We start from the raw sequence: 20,037 nt of genomic DNA, 5'->3' as shown, positions 1-20,037 counted from the left end.
TCATTGTCATTTAGAAATAAGTTTGCATGTGTCTGAATCGAGATCACCATTATTCAATTATCATGCATACATATTGACATGTAGCATATATTTTACAATGTAATATAAACCAAACCTCAAGATTAACCTGTGCCCAGGCCCAGACTGCCACTTATGGAGAATATGAGAACAATTATTATTATTATTATTCTGGAATGGATTAACACAAACAGACTCTGTTTTCATAAGTATTGATAACACGTTTCTAATTTCAGAAGCATTATTCAGAATCAGAAATTCAGTTTAACAGTTCCTTTTTAGATCACAAACGCAATAAACAAGATAAATCTAATATTATACTTAGTTTCCAAAAAAAGTTAGCTTACCTCTTCTCACCGTCTTCACATGTGCTTCACAAAATGGCTCCTTGGCAGGAAACAGCATATCACATGGCTCACATTCAAATACTTAAAATGTTATGCTATATTTACTTAATTTTAACATAATTGTACTAGTAGTTGTCATGATTTATTTTCTTTCGTTGTATTTATGCATACACTTAAGTTCACTTTGAAACTTATATTTTTGTGTTACATGAACTATATATGTTAAGTAGACATTGAAAAGTTATAAATACTTAATTTTTTGTGTTTAATATATTTACTTTTATAAGTAATGGTTGTTCAGCCAACGAATCGTTTTTTTCAGTGTAGAGAGAGAGAGAGAGAGAGAGAGAGAGAGAGAGAGATTTGTGGCACACAAATATTATCAATGTTGCAAATGGCTGATATATAGTTACATCAATGTATTTTGCAAAAAAAATAAACTGTCTCAGTTCTATTATGATATTCATGCAATCTGCACAGTTGCAGAAACTCTCACGGACAGTGAGTTCAGTGTATGAGTTAAAGGGAAAAAAAAGTCACAATAAAATTGTTACCTTTTTGCGTAGCCTTTTTTTTTTGTTAGGGAACATGAAACATCCAAACCAGACTTACTTTTTTAAAAAAAATTTACATATGGACAAGTTTGTAGCGTGCACTCTCTACCTACATTCAATCCCACTGACCTCATAAATATGCCAATAAAAATTGTGACTTTGGGATTTTAATTGTAACGGGGATTCTTGAACAATGTAAAACACGAAACACTTTTCCAGAATTAACTCTTTTAAGAGTGAAAAGCTTAATTTACACTTAGAAAAATGGGTTAAAAGAAACATTTAGGAGCAATCAGTGACCCAAACACCACAGCATTGGTATCTCGAAGGGACGTTGAGTTAATGCTAGACCTTGAAGGGTAGTGAATAACTGGTTCCTCTGTGAAGACAGGCCATGTGATATGGATGAAACGTGGCAGTCCGATACAGCCAGAGGAGCAGAAGGACTGGCAGTAATGAGTTCAAATGAAATGGGTCAGTACGAGTTCTCTAACAAAGCGATGTGCTCTGACAGGGAGTCCAACAGTAGAGAAGATCGACTCCAGAAAACATTACTGCGTGACCGAACTAAGGTCTAAAGCAACTTTACAGAAAATTATGTTTCTACAATATTTAGTAGTAGCTTATGGTGGTGACTGTCAGTTTGTGCACGTTTGACAGGATTTTTAGAAAAATGAATACAAGACGTAGTCAGCTAGACGATGAACATTATGGTTGGTAAATCCCGTGGCAAAACATAGAAACAAAATAGAGACATCATTAGCATAGCTGCTGATCCAACAAAGTAAAATTACTTTAACCCAAGCTAATAAATAAGAACTAAACTCACAATTTAAGAGATACAATATTCGAATGCTTGGCGAAAGAGATGTGTTTTTATCTAGATTTAAACAGAGAGAGTGTGTCTGAACCCCGAACATTATCAGGAAGGCTATTCCAGAGTTTGGGAGCCAAATGTGAAAAAGCTCTACCTCCTTTAGTGGACTTTGCTATCCTATGAACTACCAAAAGCGTTTTGTGACCTTAGGGTGCATGATGGGTTGTAGCGTGGTAGAAGGCTAGTTAGGTACGCAGGAGCTAAACCATTTAGGGCCTTATAGGTAAGTTATGATAATTTGTAACAGATACAGAACTTAATAGGTAGCCAGTGCAGAGACTGTAAAATTGGGGTAATATGATCATATTTTCTTGACCTGGTAAGGACTCTAGCTGCTGCATTTTGGACTACCTGTAACTTGTTTATTGAAGAAGCAAGACAACCACCTAGAAGTGCATTACAATACTCCAGTCTAGAGGTCATGAATGCATGAACTAGCTTTTCTGCATCAGAAACAGATAACATGTTTCATAGTTTGGCAATGTTTCTAAGATGGAAGAATGCAGTTTTTGTAACATTGGAAATATGATTTTCAAAAGACAAATTGCTGTCTAATATAACACCCAGATTTCTGACTGTAGAGGAAGTAACAGTACATCCGTCTAGTTGCAGATTGTAATCTACAAGATTCGTGTAGTGTTTTTCAAGGACAGAAACGTCTATCTAAGGTTTTAAAAGTATTCTTTGCATTCACTTCATTGCAAACTGAGGGGGACAACAACAAAAATAAAAAAATATTTTTTATTTCACAGCAGAGATGCATGCAAATGCCATGATGAAGATACCGTTTACTTGGAGAAAATTAAATGCAAAGAATTATATACAACAGAACTGCAAATTCTGGATTTTCTTTGCATTTTAAATTCCACCACATACAGTGGAATATAATATAAATACTTGAAAATCATAACAAAGCTACGTAGTCTATGTTGTGTGGTTGTATTAAATGTGAAAGAGAGCGATTTGTGTGAAAGCCAGAATGCTCGGAGAAGCCTTGTAGTGAGATTACGTGGTGGATAGAGAAACAGATAAGTAATGACTCTACAAGTTTTTCTGTGAGGGAGGTTGCAGGATATGAGGCATCAGTTATGTCAAAGTTGCAATTATTCCCCAAAAAGGAAATTTTCTCTCCTCTCAGTGTAAATTATATAAGCCACCAGCAGCCCTGAATCAGATCTGTGGGAGAGGACAGAAACAAACACATCAAGGTACAGGTTTTCCAAAACACTTCAGTATGTTGCTTGTGGACCAGAGCAGTCAGACACAGTTAAAACATTTTGTTCCTTTAAAAGTTACTGTGAATGCTTAATAGATCACTAAAGTGCATCTCCAAGCCTCCAAGCAGTTATTTGTAATCATATGCCAAAGAAGCCTCAACGCAGTTACATTTTTGTGTAAACTGATCCATTTTTTCTGGATTTTATGAAGTAGGAATCTTTTGTAACATTATACATTTCTTTACGGTCACTGTACAATTAATTGTGTCCTTGCTGAATAGAAGTATTAATTTCTTGAAAAAAAAAAAAAAACTAACTCACCCAAACGCTTGAATATTAATGTATATCAGTTTTATAGTACAGCAGAAATAACTATACAGGCAATAGAAACTCAAATTCCAGCACTTCGATATTGGTAACTTACATAAAAAAAAAAAGTCATAATCAAAACAATCAAACACTTACATCATCAATGTCCTCATCATCATTCCCAATATCATCAAACTGAATCTCATCATTGTCTCCAGGTCCAAATGTGTCAGTTTCATTGATTTTAGTCTTTTTGAGTCTTTACTTGCATACATCTACATCATCTGACACTTAGAATTGTGGGTCATTGGTTTTAGTAACATGACATTTCCATAAAACATTTCCAGTAAACAGAAGTCAGAAACTGAGTAAGGCCAGTTTGAGACTCACCGTGTTCTGGAAGCTCTCCGTAGGCCTTAAGACTGCAGGCCTCATCTGCATTGTACTTTAAAATAACATCTGCTTTGGTATCCTGTGAAACACATATAAAATAAAATAAAAAAACCTTTCATTTCAAAATAAAACCTCAATTAATAAATAACCGAAAATAAAATAAAATAAATCCTACCTGATAATCTCTAAGACCTAATGTCAGATGTGTTGATTCAGACCTAAAGGAGAATGACGTTAATTAAAAAAAGAAAAAAAGATGTCTTCTAGGCAAGCAGAAATAAGAAAGTAAAATGAGTGAAATTATATCAAATTATCTATAACAAACAGCAATAGAAATATGACAGTTATTCAGTCCATAAACCTAGACATGAGAGTTATAATCAACATTATCATACCTTTTTCCGGAGCTTTCCTCGATTTATACATACATATATACATAAATATACACACACACACTTCAGTTCAAACATTTGGGGTCAATCAGATTTAATGTTTTTGGAAGAACCAATCAAAAATAAAGCAGAAACAGTAATATTACTATAATTTAAAGTACATGTTTTCTATTTTATATTATAAATGTAATTTATTCCTGTTATGTTTTAGAAATCATTCTAATATGCTGATTTGGAGCTCAGTTAACTGGTGTGTAAGATAAGATATACAAAAGGTGCAGGTGTTATATACACACAAATAAATGATTCATCTTACTGACCACAAACCTTCATTTATTTGCACATATACAGCGGGCCAACTATTTAAACTACTTACCCAGGCCATCCTCTTTGAAAACCAGCTCTCTCTTCTCTGACTCGTTCTCGTTCTTACCACGCCGCCGATTTTTACCTCCTTTACCTAAAGAAATGAAATAAGGTTTCTAAATTATATTGTATATAATAAACAGATATTAAATCTTCCCGTTTATTTCAGTTCCCTCTCGCATCCACGATATCACCTCTTCCAAAAGCTACAAACCAAACTGTCAATTAAATTCAAATCAAATGAAAAAGATTCATTTAAAACCTTGTCACTTGTACAACGATTTGCAGACACGTGACACACTGTATATGTAGAGGGCTAATAGGAATTCATTTTCTCTCTAAATATTCACATAAACTCTATAAACTGCCTACTGTATCATATTTCATGCAAGAATGATGCATTCATTTTGCCTTCTGATTAATAGTTTATACTTTTTAGTACGGTAAGTAAAATACCTTTTGGTATACTTCTAAATACTTCCCCCTCCAGGTTGTGGTACATGTGTCTTTTTGCTATGAAAATATGAACATTTACTTAACTAAAGCAACTTATGTTTACTTGATGATCCAGCTACAGGCTTTTGAATAATGAAGTTGATGATAATAATAATAATTTTACTTTTATAGCCCAAGGTTGCTTTGCAAAATTTGTTTTATTTGTACAGCTCTTAATCATTTAATTGCATTGCTTTATATTTTGCGGTTGATTAAGGCGAGAGCTAGACTGAATCCAGCTCCGTTAACAACCGTTTAAACAATAAAGGGGGCTATATTTCCCTTACCTTTATTCTTTGGCATATGATTACAAATACTGCTGTCTTTGTTCAGTGATGTCGTATAACAAATTCGAATACAGAAATGTTACATTCATTGATCTATATATATATATATATATACAACAACTATATATTATATATCATAGATCAGTGGTTACATTTCAAGTATCATGTCAAATAATTTTCATCTCCCTTTCCCCCGAAGACTTCCGCTTAAACTACGCCAGCGCAAAGAATGATTTTGCATAAGAACTTTATTTATAGTCTCAATGACACAATTTCACTAGGTTAGCAACACAAAGCGCCAGAACCTTCATTGAGGAAAATACATTTTCAGGGTTTCAATTTTGATGAGTAATTAAAGAAAAAAAAAATTAAACTATATTGCAAGATTTGTTTTACTTAATCACTTTTTTTTTAAACAGGAATAAAAAACCGTTCTCCCAAGAACAAATGTGCTGAAAAAACTTGCACTGTGATTATTAATATACAGCAGCAACAATTAAAAAGAAAAGTTTGAATAATTCATGTAAATTAACTCCAGAACAAGAGGTTGTCTGTAGCCAGACTCTCACCAAACATGTGGCCTCACATACAGACATACATATACATCAACATAAAAACAGTTAATCTCCCAGTATAAAAATAATACATTCTGAATAGTCTTTAAAATTATGATTGAGAAAATAGGAACAATCTTGATTAATATAGCCTGCATGTTTCCCTTTAATTTCATGAAGAGAATGAACATCAAGAAATACAAAAAGAGGAGTGTTACGAATCACTTAGAGTAAGACAGCAGTATACTGGTCATTCCCAGTAAACAACAACAACAAAAAATCCTGCCCTTATATATCCATCTAACGTCAGCTCCTATACAATGTCACCATATCCATTATGAAAGATACAGCATACAAGTTGTCTCATGCAAACTCTGATGATTAGCTCCTATGTGAAAGGTATTGGTCTGCTGGAGAGGAAGATGATATGAAGGATGAGGTCACTATTTGGACTGCCTTTTTTGCTAATCAAATACCCTTAAGACACATGTGCATGACAAAGGGATTTTGGACCACTTTGCCTAATTAAAAAACACATTATCGACACAAAATACTTGGTTTGTGATAAAGACGTTACATGTCTAGGGACATACAATGAGGATTGTACGTTTACTTGCATAGTTCTCTTTGATTTCACAAATGGTTTCAACACTGCACCATGTTTAAAACACCATCTGAAGTTGCATATAGTGGCATTACTGACTGGCAGCTCTTTCTTTCAAAAGGAAATGAGTAAGCCATTTCAGCATGTGAGGTCTGTCTTGAGGAGGATGGGCACAGCCACGGTCAGAAAATTATGCTATCAATAATACGGTTCAATGCAGTCACCGGACATGACATTTACCACACAATACAGAAAACAAACTGTGTATCACAGTCTCTTAACATTGTACACTATCTCTACACTGAATGATGGAAATACTTTTATATTTGTATATAATTCCATATGAAGTAAATTCCTTTAGTATTTTCATAATACGATTGTATATGAATTCAATATTCTCCTAAGAGCTTTAGGAGATCAATCAATATTCTACATAATAATGCAGCGATGATGAATGACAAGAACTAAAAAAAAAAAGATTTTTTTTTTGTTTTGTTTTTTGGTTTGGGCTGCCATTCAATGATGACAGTAGAACAGCCATACATCTCACAAATTTACGTGCTATTTGTTCTGAATGGTCACAGGGCAGTAGAGGTCAGCTTTTTGACACCACGGCGCTGAGCGAGTGTGGAGCAACCCACCGACTCCAGTACAGGAGAAACATTTCTGTTTAGGGCTTGATAGGTGGCTGCCATTGCTCCCTGAGATAAAAGGGAAAATATTAATAAGAATATAGAGTCAAACATAAGCATTTAGCATTATAATGATAATTCAGGAATGTTAAGCTGACAAGAAAACCATGGTTAAATTTCAGAACCATATGTTAGTTTTGACATTTAAAACTATTACTGCAAAGCAAACCTTCACTAGATGAGGCGCGTCATGACGGTTGAGTTGGTATATTGGTAGCTGATCCTTGTTGACGATCCATGGGTGACGAAGAACCTGAGCAGCAGTCAATCTCTTATGAGGGTCAACATGAAGCATCTTTGATACCAGGTCCTGTAAACAAAAAGGTTTAAAAGATTATACATCAAACATGTACACTGGACATCTAGATTAGGATAAGGAAGTGTGATAAACAAAAGGAGAGCCTTTAACCTTAGCTTCAAACGATACAGAAGTCCAATATCCTCCAGACAGGGAGAATTTCCCACTGCCGATCCGAGCCAGAATCTCTTCCGGAGTATCTTCCGGGCCATTAGCGAATGGAGTGAACCTGAGGAACGAATACGAGGGGTGAGTTTTCAAACTGACATGAATATTGTTTTGAATCATCCATCCATCATCCTAAATCATGCTTGAATCATCCATACGCAACAATTACAGTATTACGGAAAAATGCATGCAGTACTATAAGTCTTGACTTGTATTGTGTGTTACGCCGCCTTCACACTGGCAGTTGAAATCAGCTCCGATACGGCTATGAAACGACCGGAAGTCATTCATTTCCTATGGAGATTCGCAGCCCGCGCGCGAATGGCTACGAACCGAGTCCGAACGAATGCGGTGCGGAAAAAAATCATGTCCGTTGGTCATCCGGATGCGTTCCAAAAATTTAACTCTTGCGAAAGGCTACGGACAGTTCCTATCCGACAATTCTAGCAGAAGTTGGCGTTGCTATGGTACTGATAAACAAACCTGAATTCATAACTTTAAATAAAGTAAATAATGATTTTATAACGATAAGTTGTCATGTCATTTTTTTTTATTTTCATGATTTTCTAACATTATAAGGGCAGTTAATACAATTAAAATGAATAATTAAATATCGTGCCCCCCGCTCTCGGACACACTCGGTCTCTCTCACTCGAGTGCAGGGTTGTTGCAGCCCTATATACCACTATATCACATTTAGCTGACCTGACATGCACATTCAGATACAGACAATATCAATCGTTCTAATCTCTCCGCCATTTTTGTTCTACTCGCTTCCGAAGCTTTTCAGCGGTGTAGTACGACGTCCACTGGGGGAGTATTGCGTATTACGGAGCGGATTTCAACTGCCAGTGTGAAGGCGACGTTAATGTACCCTGTAAGCATGGTATAAAGGAGAACTCCAAGACTCCAGATATCACAAGCTGCATCATAGCCTTGCTTCTTCAGGACCTGAGTGGATAACACAAGCATGAATAATAAGAGTGTTGAAAATAACTTACAAAAATATTATATGATATATGATTTATGTTATGATATATCTAGAATCTCATCTTGAACAAATCAACAGGTACCTCTGGAGCAACAAAGTTAGCAGTGTAGCATGGTGTCATCAGCAGTCCATTTTCTGCTCTGAGTTGTTTGGCAAAACCAAAATCACAGATTCTGATTGACTCTGGGTTGCCCGATTCATCCACATACAGTATATTACTGGGCTTTAGGTCTCTGTGTACTACCTGCAACCAAAGCGCCAATCTATTAGCCATAATAACAATTCACAATTTTTCAAGTTTTAATGTGTTCTAAAAGTGATGGTGCGTGTCTTTTAAAGGATTAGTTAACTACCAAAACATAAAAATATCCTGATAATGTACTCACCCCCATGTCATCCAAGATTCCAGGATTTTTCTCCACATAATGGACTTAAATGGTGGCCAACGGGTTGAAGGTCTAACCTGGTTTCAAGCCGTTTCAGTGCAGCGTCAAAGGACTCTTCATGATCCCGGTCAAGGAAATAAGGGTCTTATCTAGTGAAACGATTAGTCATTTTCTAAAAAAAAACAATTAAAATGTATACACCTTTTAACCAACAAATGCACATCTTGCACTAGCGATGTGTGTCTGCAAATTCAAGCATTACGTAATCACATTGGAAAGCTCACGCACAGTTAGCTGTTCGTCTATGTACTCTGATTCAAAAAGGTAGGATAGGTCGAAAAAATTTTCTTCAAAAATTTCTCATTTTCTTCTCCAAGTTCAAAATCATCTGACATTGTTTTGATCTTTTTTTTGTAAAGGGCATTTGACTTTCTTTGCATTTTCACTTTGTAAACACTGGGTTGGTACTTCTGCTTATTTAAAACGTGACATTTCCAACGTGACTGCGTAACGCGTGAAGTCAAGGTAGTGCAAGATGAGCATTTGTGGTTAAAAAGTATATACATTTTTATTTTTTGTTTAAGAAAATGACCAATCATTTCACTATATAAAACTGATATTCCTCAGCTGGGATCGTGTAGAGCCCTTTGAAGCTGCATTGAAACTGCAATTTAGACCTTCAGCCCATTAGCCACCATTGAAATCTATTATATTGAGAATTTTTTTTATGTATGTGTATTTATTTATCCTTGGTAAATTTAATAATAATCAGTAATGTTTGCTGTGTGTGCAAATGCACTTACCCCTTGGATATGCAGATATTCAACAGTCTTTGTAATGGTGTGCAGAACAGCACTGGCCTCTCTCTCAGAGAAAAACTTTTGTCTGAGAATTTTATCCAGTAGTTCTCCACCTTTCATCAACTCTGTGACAAGGTACACCGATCGCCCATCATCGAATACCTATAAACACACAAAGCCTCAGAATAACGTGAGAAAACACCTGGGACATTCCAGATACGAGTGATCCACAGGTCATGCACACAAACCTCTTTCAGAGTGATGATGTTGGGATGTTGCCCATAACGCAGGAGAATCTCAACCTCCTCTGCTGGATCTCTCCTATCCTTACTGATAATCTACAATCCAATCAGAACCATTAAGACTAAATGCAGCCTTGGTGAATCTTTTACATTCGTACCGCCCCTTACCTTTTGAATGTTATTGTATACATATTGAAAACATCAGTAATCCAGAACTGACAACACACCTTTCTTTAAAACTATAAGCACCATAAAGATATCAGTAACAGGACAAATGTAGAGGTCGGTTTACCTTGACTGCATAGTCCATGCCTGTGCTCTTGTGCACACAGCGTTTGCAGATGGAATAGGAGCCCACTCCAATGTCTTCTTTAACATCGTATACATCTGTGAACTGAAGGGCGCTCCGGTGGGGTTGCTGTATAACATACATGCATACACTTTATTCCCATGTGTACTGATGTGGCAGGTGTGAGAGAGGAGGAGTGTGTGAATGATGCAATGATACCTGCATTATGCCGCTCATGTTGAGGTTGCTCTGAATGGGCGGCTGGATCTCCTCTTCTACTCCACACGCAACAAAGCTGAACCCTCGGAAGAGCTGATGGGCATTGGCACTTGGAGGGACTCCAGGAGAATCTGGGTCAAAAGAAAAAGTAAGCTGAGGACTAACAGATTGTTGTGATTAGAAATGCATCTCCTGAAGGTGAGTATTGGCATCACATACCTCGTGGGGTTTTAGCAGTGAACTCTTTGTCAAAGTAGAATGTGTCATCTGGCCTCTGGATGACTGGTTTAAAGGGAGGAGCCACTTCCCTTCTGTATAATTTCTAGAGGGGAAAATACTAAATTCAAAATTAGGAGTTCACTGATGTTACAATAGTGGCTGACAGTAATAAGCCAATAATTAGTTTCATGTTATAACTATTAAATAGTCAATAATGGAATTCTATACTTTTTTTTGTTTGTCTAAATAAAAAAAATATGACATTAAAATTGTTTAAATTCAGGAATCACAACATTATAAAATACAGTATGAAAACTGGATATTCATTTTGATTTTATTAAATTGTTAATGCCTTTATGCTTAACTTTGTGAACAGTTGATCACAGCAAAGGTAACCTAAATGTAAAAATATAGGAAATGCACATGCGCAATTAGATGGTTAAAATCCAACCAATATTGACTGAGACGGACAGATGAAAAAGCCTCTAGTCATAGGTGCGGCATAAAGATGATTTTTTGGGGACTTATTATATCTGCGATACATACGCTTTTTCTTAAAAACTTACATTCCAGTCAATTTTGGTGAAGAATGAATGTCTTTTGATCTCTTCTACTCCATCAGGCCCGGCTCCTGAAATTTCCAACCCCAACATTCAATGAACAGACTCAAAATTCACCAAATTCAACCTCTTCTGGAAAACTTGTTGAAACTGAGCTGTCCTCACCTAAGCGGTTGCCAGGATTCCTCTTGAACAGATTGCGGAGCAAGGATTGGGCCTCTTGGCTAAGAAACTGGGGCATGCCCAGCTTTGCTCTGGAGACACAGAAACCAACGTCAGTGCAAAGACTCAGTTATGAAGATCAGTACTTTGAGTATTTTGACTCACTTTAAGATCATTGTCATGGTCTCCTTTCGATCTTTCCCTTGGAATGGAAGCGTTCCAGTCAGCATTTCAAACTGACGAGGTAGAAATACATAATCACTGCAATGTTACGCAAAACTATTACAATATACAAATACCATGTTAACCCTCTTACCATTAGCACACCGTAGGACCACCAATCAGCACTGTGAGTGTGGCCCCTGCGGTTGACAACCTCTGGAGCCATATATTCCACCGTACCACAGAACGAATATGCCTTGTTCTCATGATCAACGGACTCTTTACTCAACCCAAAGTCTTAAAAACACAAAGACACAACAAATCTAATACATACTCACAAAATGTTGAAAATGTCTAGATAGATAGAATATAGATTTCTATATTGCATGTTATCATGATTTAAGATTTCTAAATGCTATGTTACCATTATTAGTGGTGAAACACATACCTGTAAGTTTGATGTGTCCATCATTATCCAAAAGAATACTGAAAGAGATTCAAGTTTAGTTCACTTATGAAAAGGTGCACTGCATTGGGTTAGCCAAAGTGTGATTATTATGTATAAAATCTGTTAAAATTTTATTCTTAATTAATGTGTTCTCAAAGATGTAGTTACTATGCACTTGGCTGTTGTACTTTGAGCCAAGACACCTCACATTTGACTTAATACGTGGGTAAGAAGAATACTTTTCTGGTTTGAGATCTCTGTAGATGATTCCCAGTCCATGTAAATGGTCCAAGGCCAACGCCAGCTCTGCAAGGTAGAACTTTACATCTTCCTCTGTAAACATCACCTACATAAAGACATGAAAGAGAACTTAATCTATTTTTACTCAAGAATATATATATATATATATATATATATATATATATATATATATATATATATATTAGGGACAGGACTTTAACGCGTTAATTGAGATTAATTAATTACACAAAAAATAACGCGTTAACTAAGATTAATTAATTACAGAAAAAAAATTCCCGCATTTTTAATAACTTATTTTTTGCACCGCGGAACATTCTCACTGAATGAGTTTCGGCGGACCGTTTATACTGAAGCACCAACTAGCGTTCGCATATCACCGCAGCAGCACATCGAGTCTTCAAGTATCACCTCAACGCAAAACATATAGCAGCTAGCGTGGACTTTACACTTTATGTTGAACTATGTATTATTTTGTTGGTGCAACAGTTTATGTTAAACTCTTTATTGTTTTGGCCAAGGTTATTGAGAGTTGGACTTAGTATGCTATGGCCTCTGAAGCAACAGAGAGATGTTTTCTAATAGTCAGTGTTTCCAATGTTATATATATATATATATATATATATATATATATATATATATGTATATATATGTATATATATGTATGTATGTATGTATGTGTGTGTATATATATTTACATCTTCCTCTGTAAACATCACCTATAAGCTTATATATAGGCTTCCTGAATTTCTGAAATGTACTATTTCTAAATTGTTTCTAAATATGCTATTGCTACACTTCATGGCAAAAATTGCACTGGTCTGCTAGACTTGGTTGAACAAAAATAAACAATATTTTTTTGCTTAAGCTTATGTATTCAGTCATTATTCAATGGTATACTATAAATCCATGTGAAAAAAAATACTTCTCACTGTTCTCAGGTCAAATATTTATATGCGATTAAAATGTGATTAATTTCGATTAATTAATTACAAAGCCTCTAATTAATTAGATTAATTTTTTTAATCGAGTCCCGGCCCTAATATATATATATATATATATATATATATATATATATATATATATATATATATATATATATATATATATAGAAAACAGTTGTTTTAAATTGTAATAGTATTGCAGTTTTTCCTGTATGTTTGATTAGATAAATGCCGCCTTGTTGAGCATAAGAGACTTCTTTTAAAAACATTTTCACCTCTTTGGACAGGCGAGTGAAGAGATCTCCTCCTCTGAGAAAGTCCAGAATCAGATAGAGTTTGCCTTCTGTCTGAAACGCTGAGGAATCAAAATGAAAGATTCAAGATCTGTAACAAGGGTACTAAAATTGAACTAGTAAAATAAGTTGTACTGTAAGTTCAATTAAAGTTCAAGTGAAGCGCACAACCATGAAGTGTAAGCATCTGATTGGTGACGGGATGTCAATAACTCACCATAGTGCATTTTAACAATAAAAGGATGATTGACCTCAACTAGGATGTCTCTCTCCATCTTTGTACGCACTCGATCTCGTACTGTAATCACACACGCCCAAACAAATGCATTAAATATCTAATAACCCCTTTTTCAGTTTGTACAAGTTGAATAATATTGCACTGTCAGCAAATATTTTTAAAGAAAATGCCAACACATAACAACATACAAAACACACCTTTCAGTGTAGCTTTCTTTAGCACTTTCATAGCATAGAGCTGTCCTGCATCGGGCCCAGTTATCTTCCTGACGAGGAACACCTGCAGAAACGCAAACCGTCATGTATTAAAAACCAACAGAATGATGCTTCTGAGTGTAAATACAATAATAAAAATGCATCATGTTTTCATATCTGAGCAGTTCACCTTTCCAAAAGAGCCCTGGCCCAGCACCTTGCAGAGTTCAAACTGTCGTGTGTCTGCTTTTTCCGAGCCTTCCTTTACAAGGTGAGTGATGCTGATTTCCTTGATCAAGCCTTCTTCCTATGAAGGAGACATACAATACATGAGGATGCTTGTGTCATCAACCAAACGTGCATACAACACCAAACCAGCATTCACAGAACACGTCTCTTCTTCTGTCCTTTTAAAAACAGTCATCACAGCAGTGTAACTTACAAAAAAAAAACACACCATCACTTCAACACATCGATATAAACTCATGCCAAAAACGGTCTGAGAGTCAAGCAAAAATCTGAGCAAAAGATGAGAGTAAAAGTGCTGTCGGAATCATTTGACTTTGGATGCTAAAATAATAATTAATGATAACATGTATTAGATAGAACTTAGAGTTCAAAACATACAGTTGAATGGAAAACAGGGTGGTAGTGACTTAAAATCTAGTCATACAAACAGAGTTTGATCAATAAATAACACACCAGCCTGCTGATATGAATAATACTGAATGGTGGATGATATATGATATTTTATTGATGATGGAAAAATACCAGAGATGTCAATATCCACCAAAGAGGTAAAAATAGGCATAATAGTTAGAAGCTCATCAAATGACAGACAATGCCATTTGTTACATAAACATGTAAGTCAAAGAAGGTGGTTTTATTGAGAGCATAAGGATAAACGGTGTTAGCTGTTAATACATCATGCATGTTAGCATGGCTTTAACGCTGTATTGACCAATCAGCATCCAGGACAAGAATTATCCATTTCAAAATTCTGCATTTAAATTCTAGAAGTTGCAGAGTAGATGAAGTGACTGAGGGGGCCTGTCATGAGAAAGAGGAGTCTGATAGTGTGCTGGTAGATTCCAGGGTAGATTATAACTGAAGCGTGACCAAGGATGATGACTGAGGGACACCTCACAACAGGAACAGGAAGTGAATGTGGGTGTTACATACGCAATGTGAACATCTTTACTCTCTACTTCCCACATTCAATGGGACAAGCCTAAATATTCACTACGGTTCAAAAGTTTGGGTTCAGTAAGTATTTTTTGTTGTTGTTTGTTTGTTTTAAATAAATACTTTTTAGTTAAGACACAGTAACGACTTTAACATTGTTACAAAACCTTTTTCAAATAAATGCTGTTCTTTGGAACTTTCTATCCATCAAAGAATCCTGAAAAGAAAAATGTATCACAGTTTTAATGTATAACTGCTTTTAACAATGATGATAATAATAAGAAATGTTTTATAAATTACATTTTAAAATGTATTCAAATACAAAACGGTTCTTTTAAATTATGATAATATTAACAATATTACTGTTTTACTGCATTTTTAAATGCAATCTGCATCTAATCTATTCCATCTAAAAAAATTGTCTTGGTCAACATAAGAGTATTATAAAAATAAAAACACAAACATTTAACCCTTTAAGTGCCACCCGCCATTTTTAAATATAGATGTGAAAGTTCACTATTCAAACTTAAATTGTTATAATTCATGGACGCTATGGAATACAGTCCCTAAGGTTGGACTCTTTTTAAAAAAAGACAATCTGTAGATTACTGCAGAAGTGGAATCATTTCAAAATATTAAAGTATCAAATTTTACTGGTTTAAATTAACTGTTAATAAAATGCACTATACCATGTACCATTTTGTATAAAATAAATATTTTTCAAAATACTTTTGAATCCAAAATTGCTATAGAATGAAAGCCTTTGGTTTAAAGCAGAGTTCACACTGCACGATTTTAGACCGATTTTTCACTCAACGACAGGTTTTGCGAAATTGCCAACAAATGCCCAAAATCGGAGGCAAATCAATGTTCGTTCACGTGAGTGACAATCACGCAGTGTGAATTATCAAAGACGCGATCTGAGGGCCGACATGTCACCAACACCCACAAAATATTTGGGATGCTAAACATCTGGAGCAGTCTGCGATTCAAAAATCACGCTGAGTGCAATGATTTCTGACTATAAAACTACATCGGCGATGACCGACAGCCAATAAGAGATCAATATACAGGGCAAATGGAAGTTCGGGAAGGAGTTAAAGACCAGAATACAAGTATTTTAATAGATATATGAACAATTATATCATACAGACACAAGCACAAACATTTGCTTGACCAGCTACAACTTCAACAACCCCCTGTTCCCTGCATCTCCCTCCTGTTTATAATCTGTTTTTCTTTTTTTCCTTGTAGCTGGAAATTAGCTCACAGACAATTTGCGGGCTATATATATATATATATATATATATATATATATATATATATATATATTTATTATTATTTTTTTTTTATATAATCCAGTCTCACTCGAGAACTCCAGTCTGACGCACCCAGGTTCTCACGTTATTTCCTTATTACTTCTCGTGTGTATTTGAGATTGCTGACCAGACAGAGCTGTCGGCGATTCTTCTTTTTGTGAAGATATGCAGTGTGAATCCCCCTGTCGTCGATCCATTGTGCAATGTGAACACAGCAGCAACTGAATGCTACCCCAGATAGTCACACAGTGAGAAAACAACAGCGATCCAACGAGTTTGAAAATCATGCAGCGTGAACTAGGCATAAATAAGTTATGTTCCAAATTTGAAGTTGATATAAAAAAAAATTTAGGTTTCCTCAGAGATCTTATTTAGGGTGTTATACCACAAACAGCCACCAGGTGCCATCAAAAATACAATGAATTTTTGTAATGCTTTTTTCTTTAACATGTCTAAATATCTCTGTCAATATTACTTCTAACACAAAATATGTCACCAAATATGGAATCTTAAGACTCAGACCTTTCCGATGATATGTATTTTGTCAAGATTATAAAATGTTTTGATGCTAAAAGACCATAATATATTTTGTAATATGACACATGACTCCACCCACTAACCAAAAGATATTAAAGTACAATGTGTGTGTGTGTGTGTGTGTGTGTATAGTGAGTGAACCCACTGCTCTGGGTCAAAATAAATGATCTCTGACAGCTTTCAGAAAAGTTTCTGCTGGTTTGCTGGAAAATTAAGCTCTGCTTAAAGTGAATGCTTAACTTCCTCTTCTCCTACTGGCGGCTTGCCATGTCACTCATCCAACAGGAAACCAATAAAACCAGGCTGTACTCTGAGACAGGAAATGTGATGTTAAAAGCCGACTTGCTTACATAGGAAACACATCTTTCAATTGAAAGACAGAGGGGTATTGCAGTAGATCAAATTCTTCTTAAGCAGTCAGTGAATAAAAAGCTTATTTGAGGAACTTCTAGAAACCCATATAACCGGTGTACTTGAACATGTCAACATAATTTGGCTCAGTTTGACAGACATATTCTGTAGTAACACACCCAAAATGCATATATACATAGTCTTAAACTTACTTGAACAGAAGCATCATCATCCACCATGGAGTCATCCTACAAAACAGGAAAAATATGATGTTATTACCATAAAACAGAGTACGTCATGTAAGTATTACAACAGCATTTGCATCATGCTATGCAGGGCTATGATCACAACATGTCAACAATAACAAAAAATAAATAAAAAAGTGGTCTTCAGGAACAGGAAAGATGTACAAGAAATCACAAATACAGTCTATTAAGTTAAAAATGTTTATTTAAATGAGTGCTGCAAAACTCTATTGTGGTCATTTGTAAATATTATGGCTCCATGAGGGATAATAACTACGTGCAACATCAAATCATCTGACCATGTACTGACATAAGAGTAAAACAGCAGTGTGGAAGATTGTTGTTTACATACAGTCACAGACAAAGTGATTATTTATAGGTCCACTCCACACATAAACAGGGAACTAAAAGAAAGCAGCGTAGGATGGCTATTTTCGGACCAAGGAATTAACCGGGATCAAAGGGAAGTTAATTAGAGAAAGAGTAGGACAGGATAGAGTGCTAACAGTGTAAAAGAGACAATATCAGTTACTATTTATAAACTCTGATGACATATTCATCCTAAAGGAAACAGCACGTGTAATCATCCCCTGAAGTAAGCATGGGTTTAGAGCCATACTGAAAGCTTTATAATCATAATAATATATACTCTATAGTTTATGGATCATCACTAGAGTGGTTTGAAAACAATCAGATCATTTGGTACTAATATATTTAATACACAAGTTGTATACTTTTGCATGACATATCTGTTTATTACAGAACTAGACATAGAATTGAATCTACTCTCTTTTTAAAGTTGAATATAACACAGCACTGTAAATATTTAAATACTCTGAATATTCATTCAGTATGCACACTACTGTTCAAAGGTTTGGGGCGGTAAGATAAAAAAAAAAAACATTTGTTAAGGATGCATTATTACAGTAAAAACAGTAATATGGTAAATTATTATTATTACAATAACTGCTTTCCATTTAAATATATTTTTAAATGTAATTTACTCCTGTGATGACAAAGCCAAATTTTTTAAGTCTTCATTGCCAGAAAGCATTTTAATATGCTGATTTGGATAATATGCACAGTTCTATGTATTTTAATTTAGCATTAGTGGGGTCATTTAATTAAATGCTATATTTAATATCTCATCCAGATAATTTCACAGTAAAATGGAAGAAAAAAATATTAAAATGTAATCCACAGACTAAATCTGAACACAGACAGAAACATACAAGCCTGCAGGGAAAATAGTGAAAGTCTAATTTGATCAAATTCTAATAGAGCATAACAGCCAGCAAAGGTCCAGAATGCAAAAATGCAGTTGTTTCATAATCTTCATAATCATAAACACGCTGACCTTGACAAAAACCTAATGGCCGTCTACCTACATAGACAGTATTTGGGGGTATCATAAACTTATATTTTGCACATTAATGTTATTTTTTGGCACGTCTGGATACGCCCAAAAATTGCTGTCTATGTATGTTGAGAACTCACTAATGTTTTAAGAAAATGCCTGTCAGTCAGTCTATAAGAAGTTAACGTAGTTCCCCACCCTGTGGTTATTACCCAATCCGTACTTAAGACAAACTTCAACCAGCAACAAAAAGCAGCCAAGTGTCCATTTTAAGTGACAATGAACAAGTAAACTCGAACAGACACACACATACTCGTACTGGGCTTGTCTGGTCAAGTCTTGCTTCGACGGTTTACATTCTCCAGCTTTACCAAGTTACGTTAACTAGGCACTTTGGTCCGATTAAATGTCTGAGTTAAAATTTAACAAAGAAACAAGTCATGTCGCTTTTAATACTTCGTTGAATTTTAATGTCGACTCATAAATATAAAGCACGAACTTTTTTGTATTCAAGTTGTTGAGTTTGAAAAGTAGCGAAACAGCGTTTGCAAATTGTAAACTAGTAACTTTAGTCCAAGTATGCACTTCGAGACTGTTCACTGACATTCCTCCGTGAAACGATGTGTCGGATTAAATGTTACCTCACACAATCACCGCGTAACAAGTCTTCTTGGTTAAACGTAACATAACCCACCTCATTCTCCATATGTCCCACCGGCAGCTTCTGCCAGGGGTCTGCAAACTGCGCCAGCGGCATCTTCAAGTCCCGAGCTATAACTTACGATCAACCACCGTGAAGTGATTTGACGCTGTCAGTCACTGTAAAGTTACACTAAACTGTCCCACAAAGAGGATGGTCCTAAACTGACGCGTAAATAAAAGAAGAATTCAGTTCAGTTGCCTTCTGGGTAGCTTTTTACTTCTAAACTGTCCTGTTCCTCTTGACAAAAATTCAAAAGATGTTTTTAACAGCAGAATAGTACACTTCCGTTTTCGCTCAACATGGCGTCGTCGCCCCGTTCGTTCGTTCACCTGTCTGTCAGAACGAGGCTGGAGGAAACGTCACC

At 35.4% G+C, this 20,037-nt stretch overlaps 1 protein-coding gene and 1 long non-coding RNA gene across 3 annotated transcripts; both read right to left on the bottom strand.

The window, feature by feature from the left end:
* Positions 1 to 2,523: 2,523 nt before the first annotated feature.
* Positions 2,524 to 5,371, bottom strand: LOC128011444 (uncharacterized). 2 transcript variants are annotated; one of them, XR_008182560.1, is made up of 4 exons: positions 5,256 to 5,371; positions 3,891 to 4,567; positions 3,479 to 3,794; positions 2,524 to 2,972 (listed from the first exon to the last, which is right to left on the bottom strand). It is a non-coding gene; the product is annotated as an uncharacterized LOC128011444 (long non-coding RNA). The 2 variants fall into 2 exon arrangements; XR_008182559.1 differs by having other exon boundaries at positions 2,524 to 3,794.
* Positions 5,372 to 5,485: 114 nt separating this feature from the next.
* On the bottom strand, positions 5,486 to 20,013 carry LOC128011434 (ribosomal protein S6 kinase alpha-3). The gene is made up of 22 exons (XM_052593805.1): positions 19,665 to 20,013; positions 17,581 to 17,616; positions 14,167 to 14,283; positions 13,980 to 14,061; positions 13,762 to 13,842; positions 13,527 to 13,606; positions 12,289 to 12,395; positions 12,050 to 12,087; positions 11,756 to 11,898; positions 11,605 to 11,675; positions 11,443 to 11,531; positions 11,284 to 11,348; positions 10,718 to 10,820; positions 10,499 to 10,629; positions 10,283 to 10,408; positions 9,997 to 10,086; positions 9,752 to 9,910; positions 8,645 to 8,806; positions 8,446 to 8,522; positions 7,515 to 7,632; positions 7,275 to 7,415; positions 5,486 to 7,114 (listed from the first exon to the last, which is right to left on the bottom strand). The coding sequence occupies exons 1-22, from the start codon at positions 19,725 to 19,727 to the stop codon at positions 6,992 to 6,994; spliced, it is 2,202 nt and encodes a 733-aa protein (XP_052449765.1). The 5' UTR covers positions 19,728 to 20,013; the 3' UTR covers positions 5,486 to 6,991.
* Positions 20,014 to 20,037: the final 24 nt, after the last annotated feature.

This window comes from Carassius gibelio, chromosome A5 (assembly GCF_023724105.1).
Source record: "Carassius gibelio isolate Cgi1373 ecotype wild population from Czech Republic chromosome A5, carGib1.2-hapl.c, whole genome shotgun sequence".
NCBI classification, from domain to species: Eukaryota; Metazoa; Chordata; class Actinopteri; order Cypriniformes; family Cyprinidae; genus Carassius; species Carassius gibelio.
This window is presented reverse-complemented; position numbering and strand designations above follow the sequence as displayed.

Coding starts and splice junctions, on each gene's coding strand:
- LOC128011434 (XM_052593805.1), bottom strand. CDS start 19,727: ATGCCGCTGGCGCAGTTTGCAGACCCCTGGCAGAAGCTGCCGGTGGGA. Junction 8,807..9,751: donor AATATCTGCATATCCAAGGG/GTAAGTGCATTT, acceptor CTTTGGTTGCAG/GTAGTACACAGAGACCTAAA. Junction 7,115..7,274: donor ACGCGCCTCATCTAGTGAAG/GTTTGCTTTGCA, acceptor CTTTTATCTCAG/GGAGCAATGGCAGCCACCTA.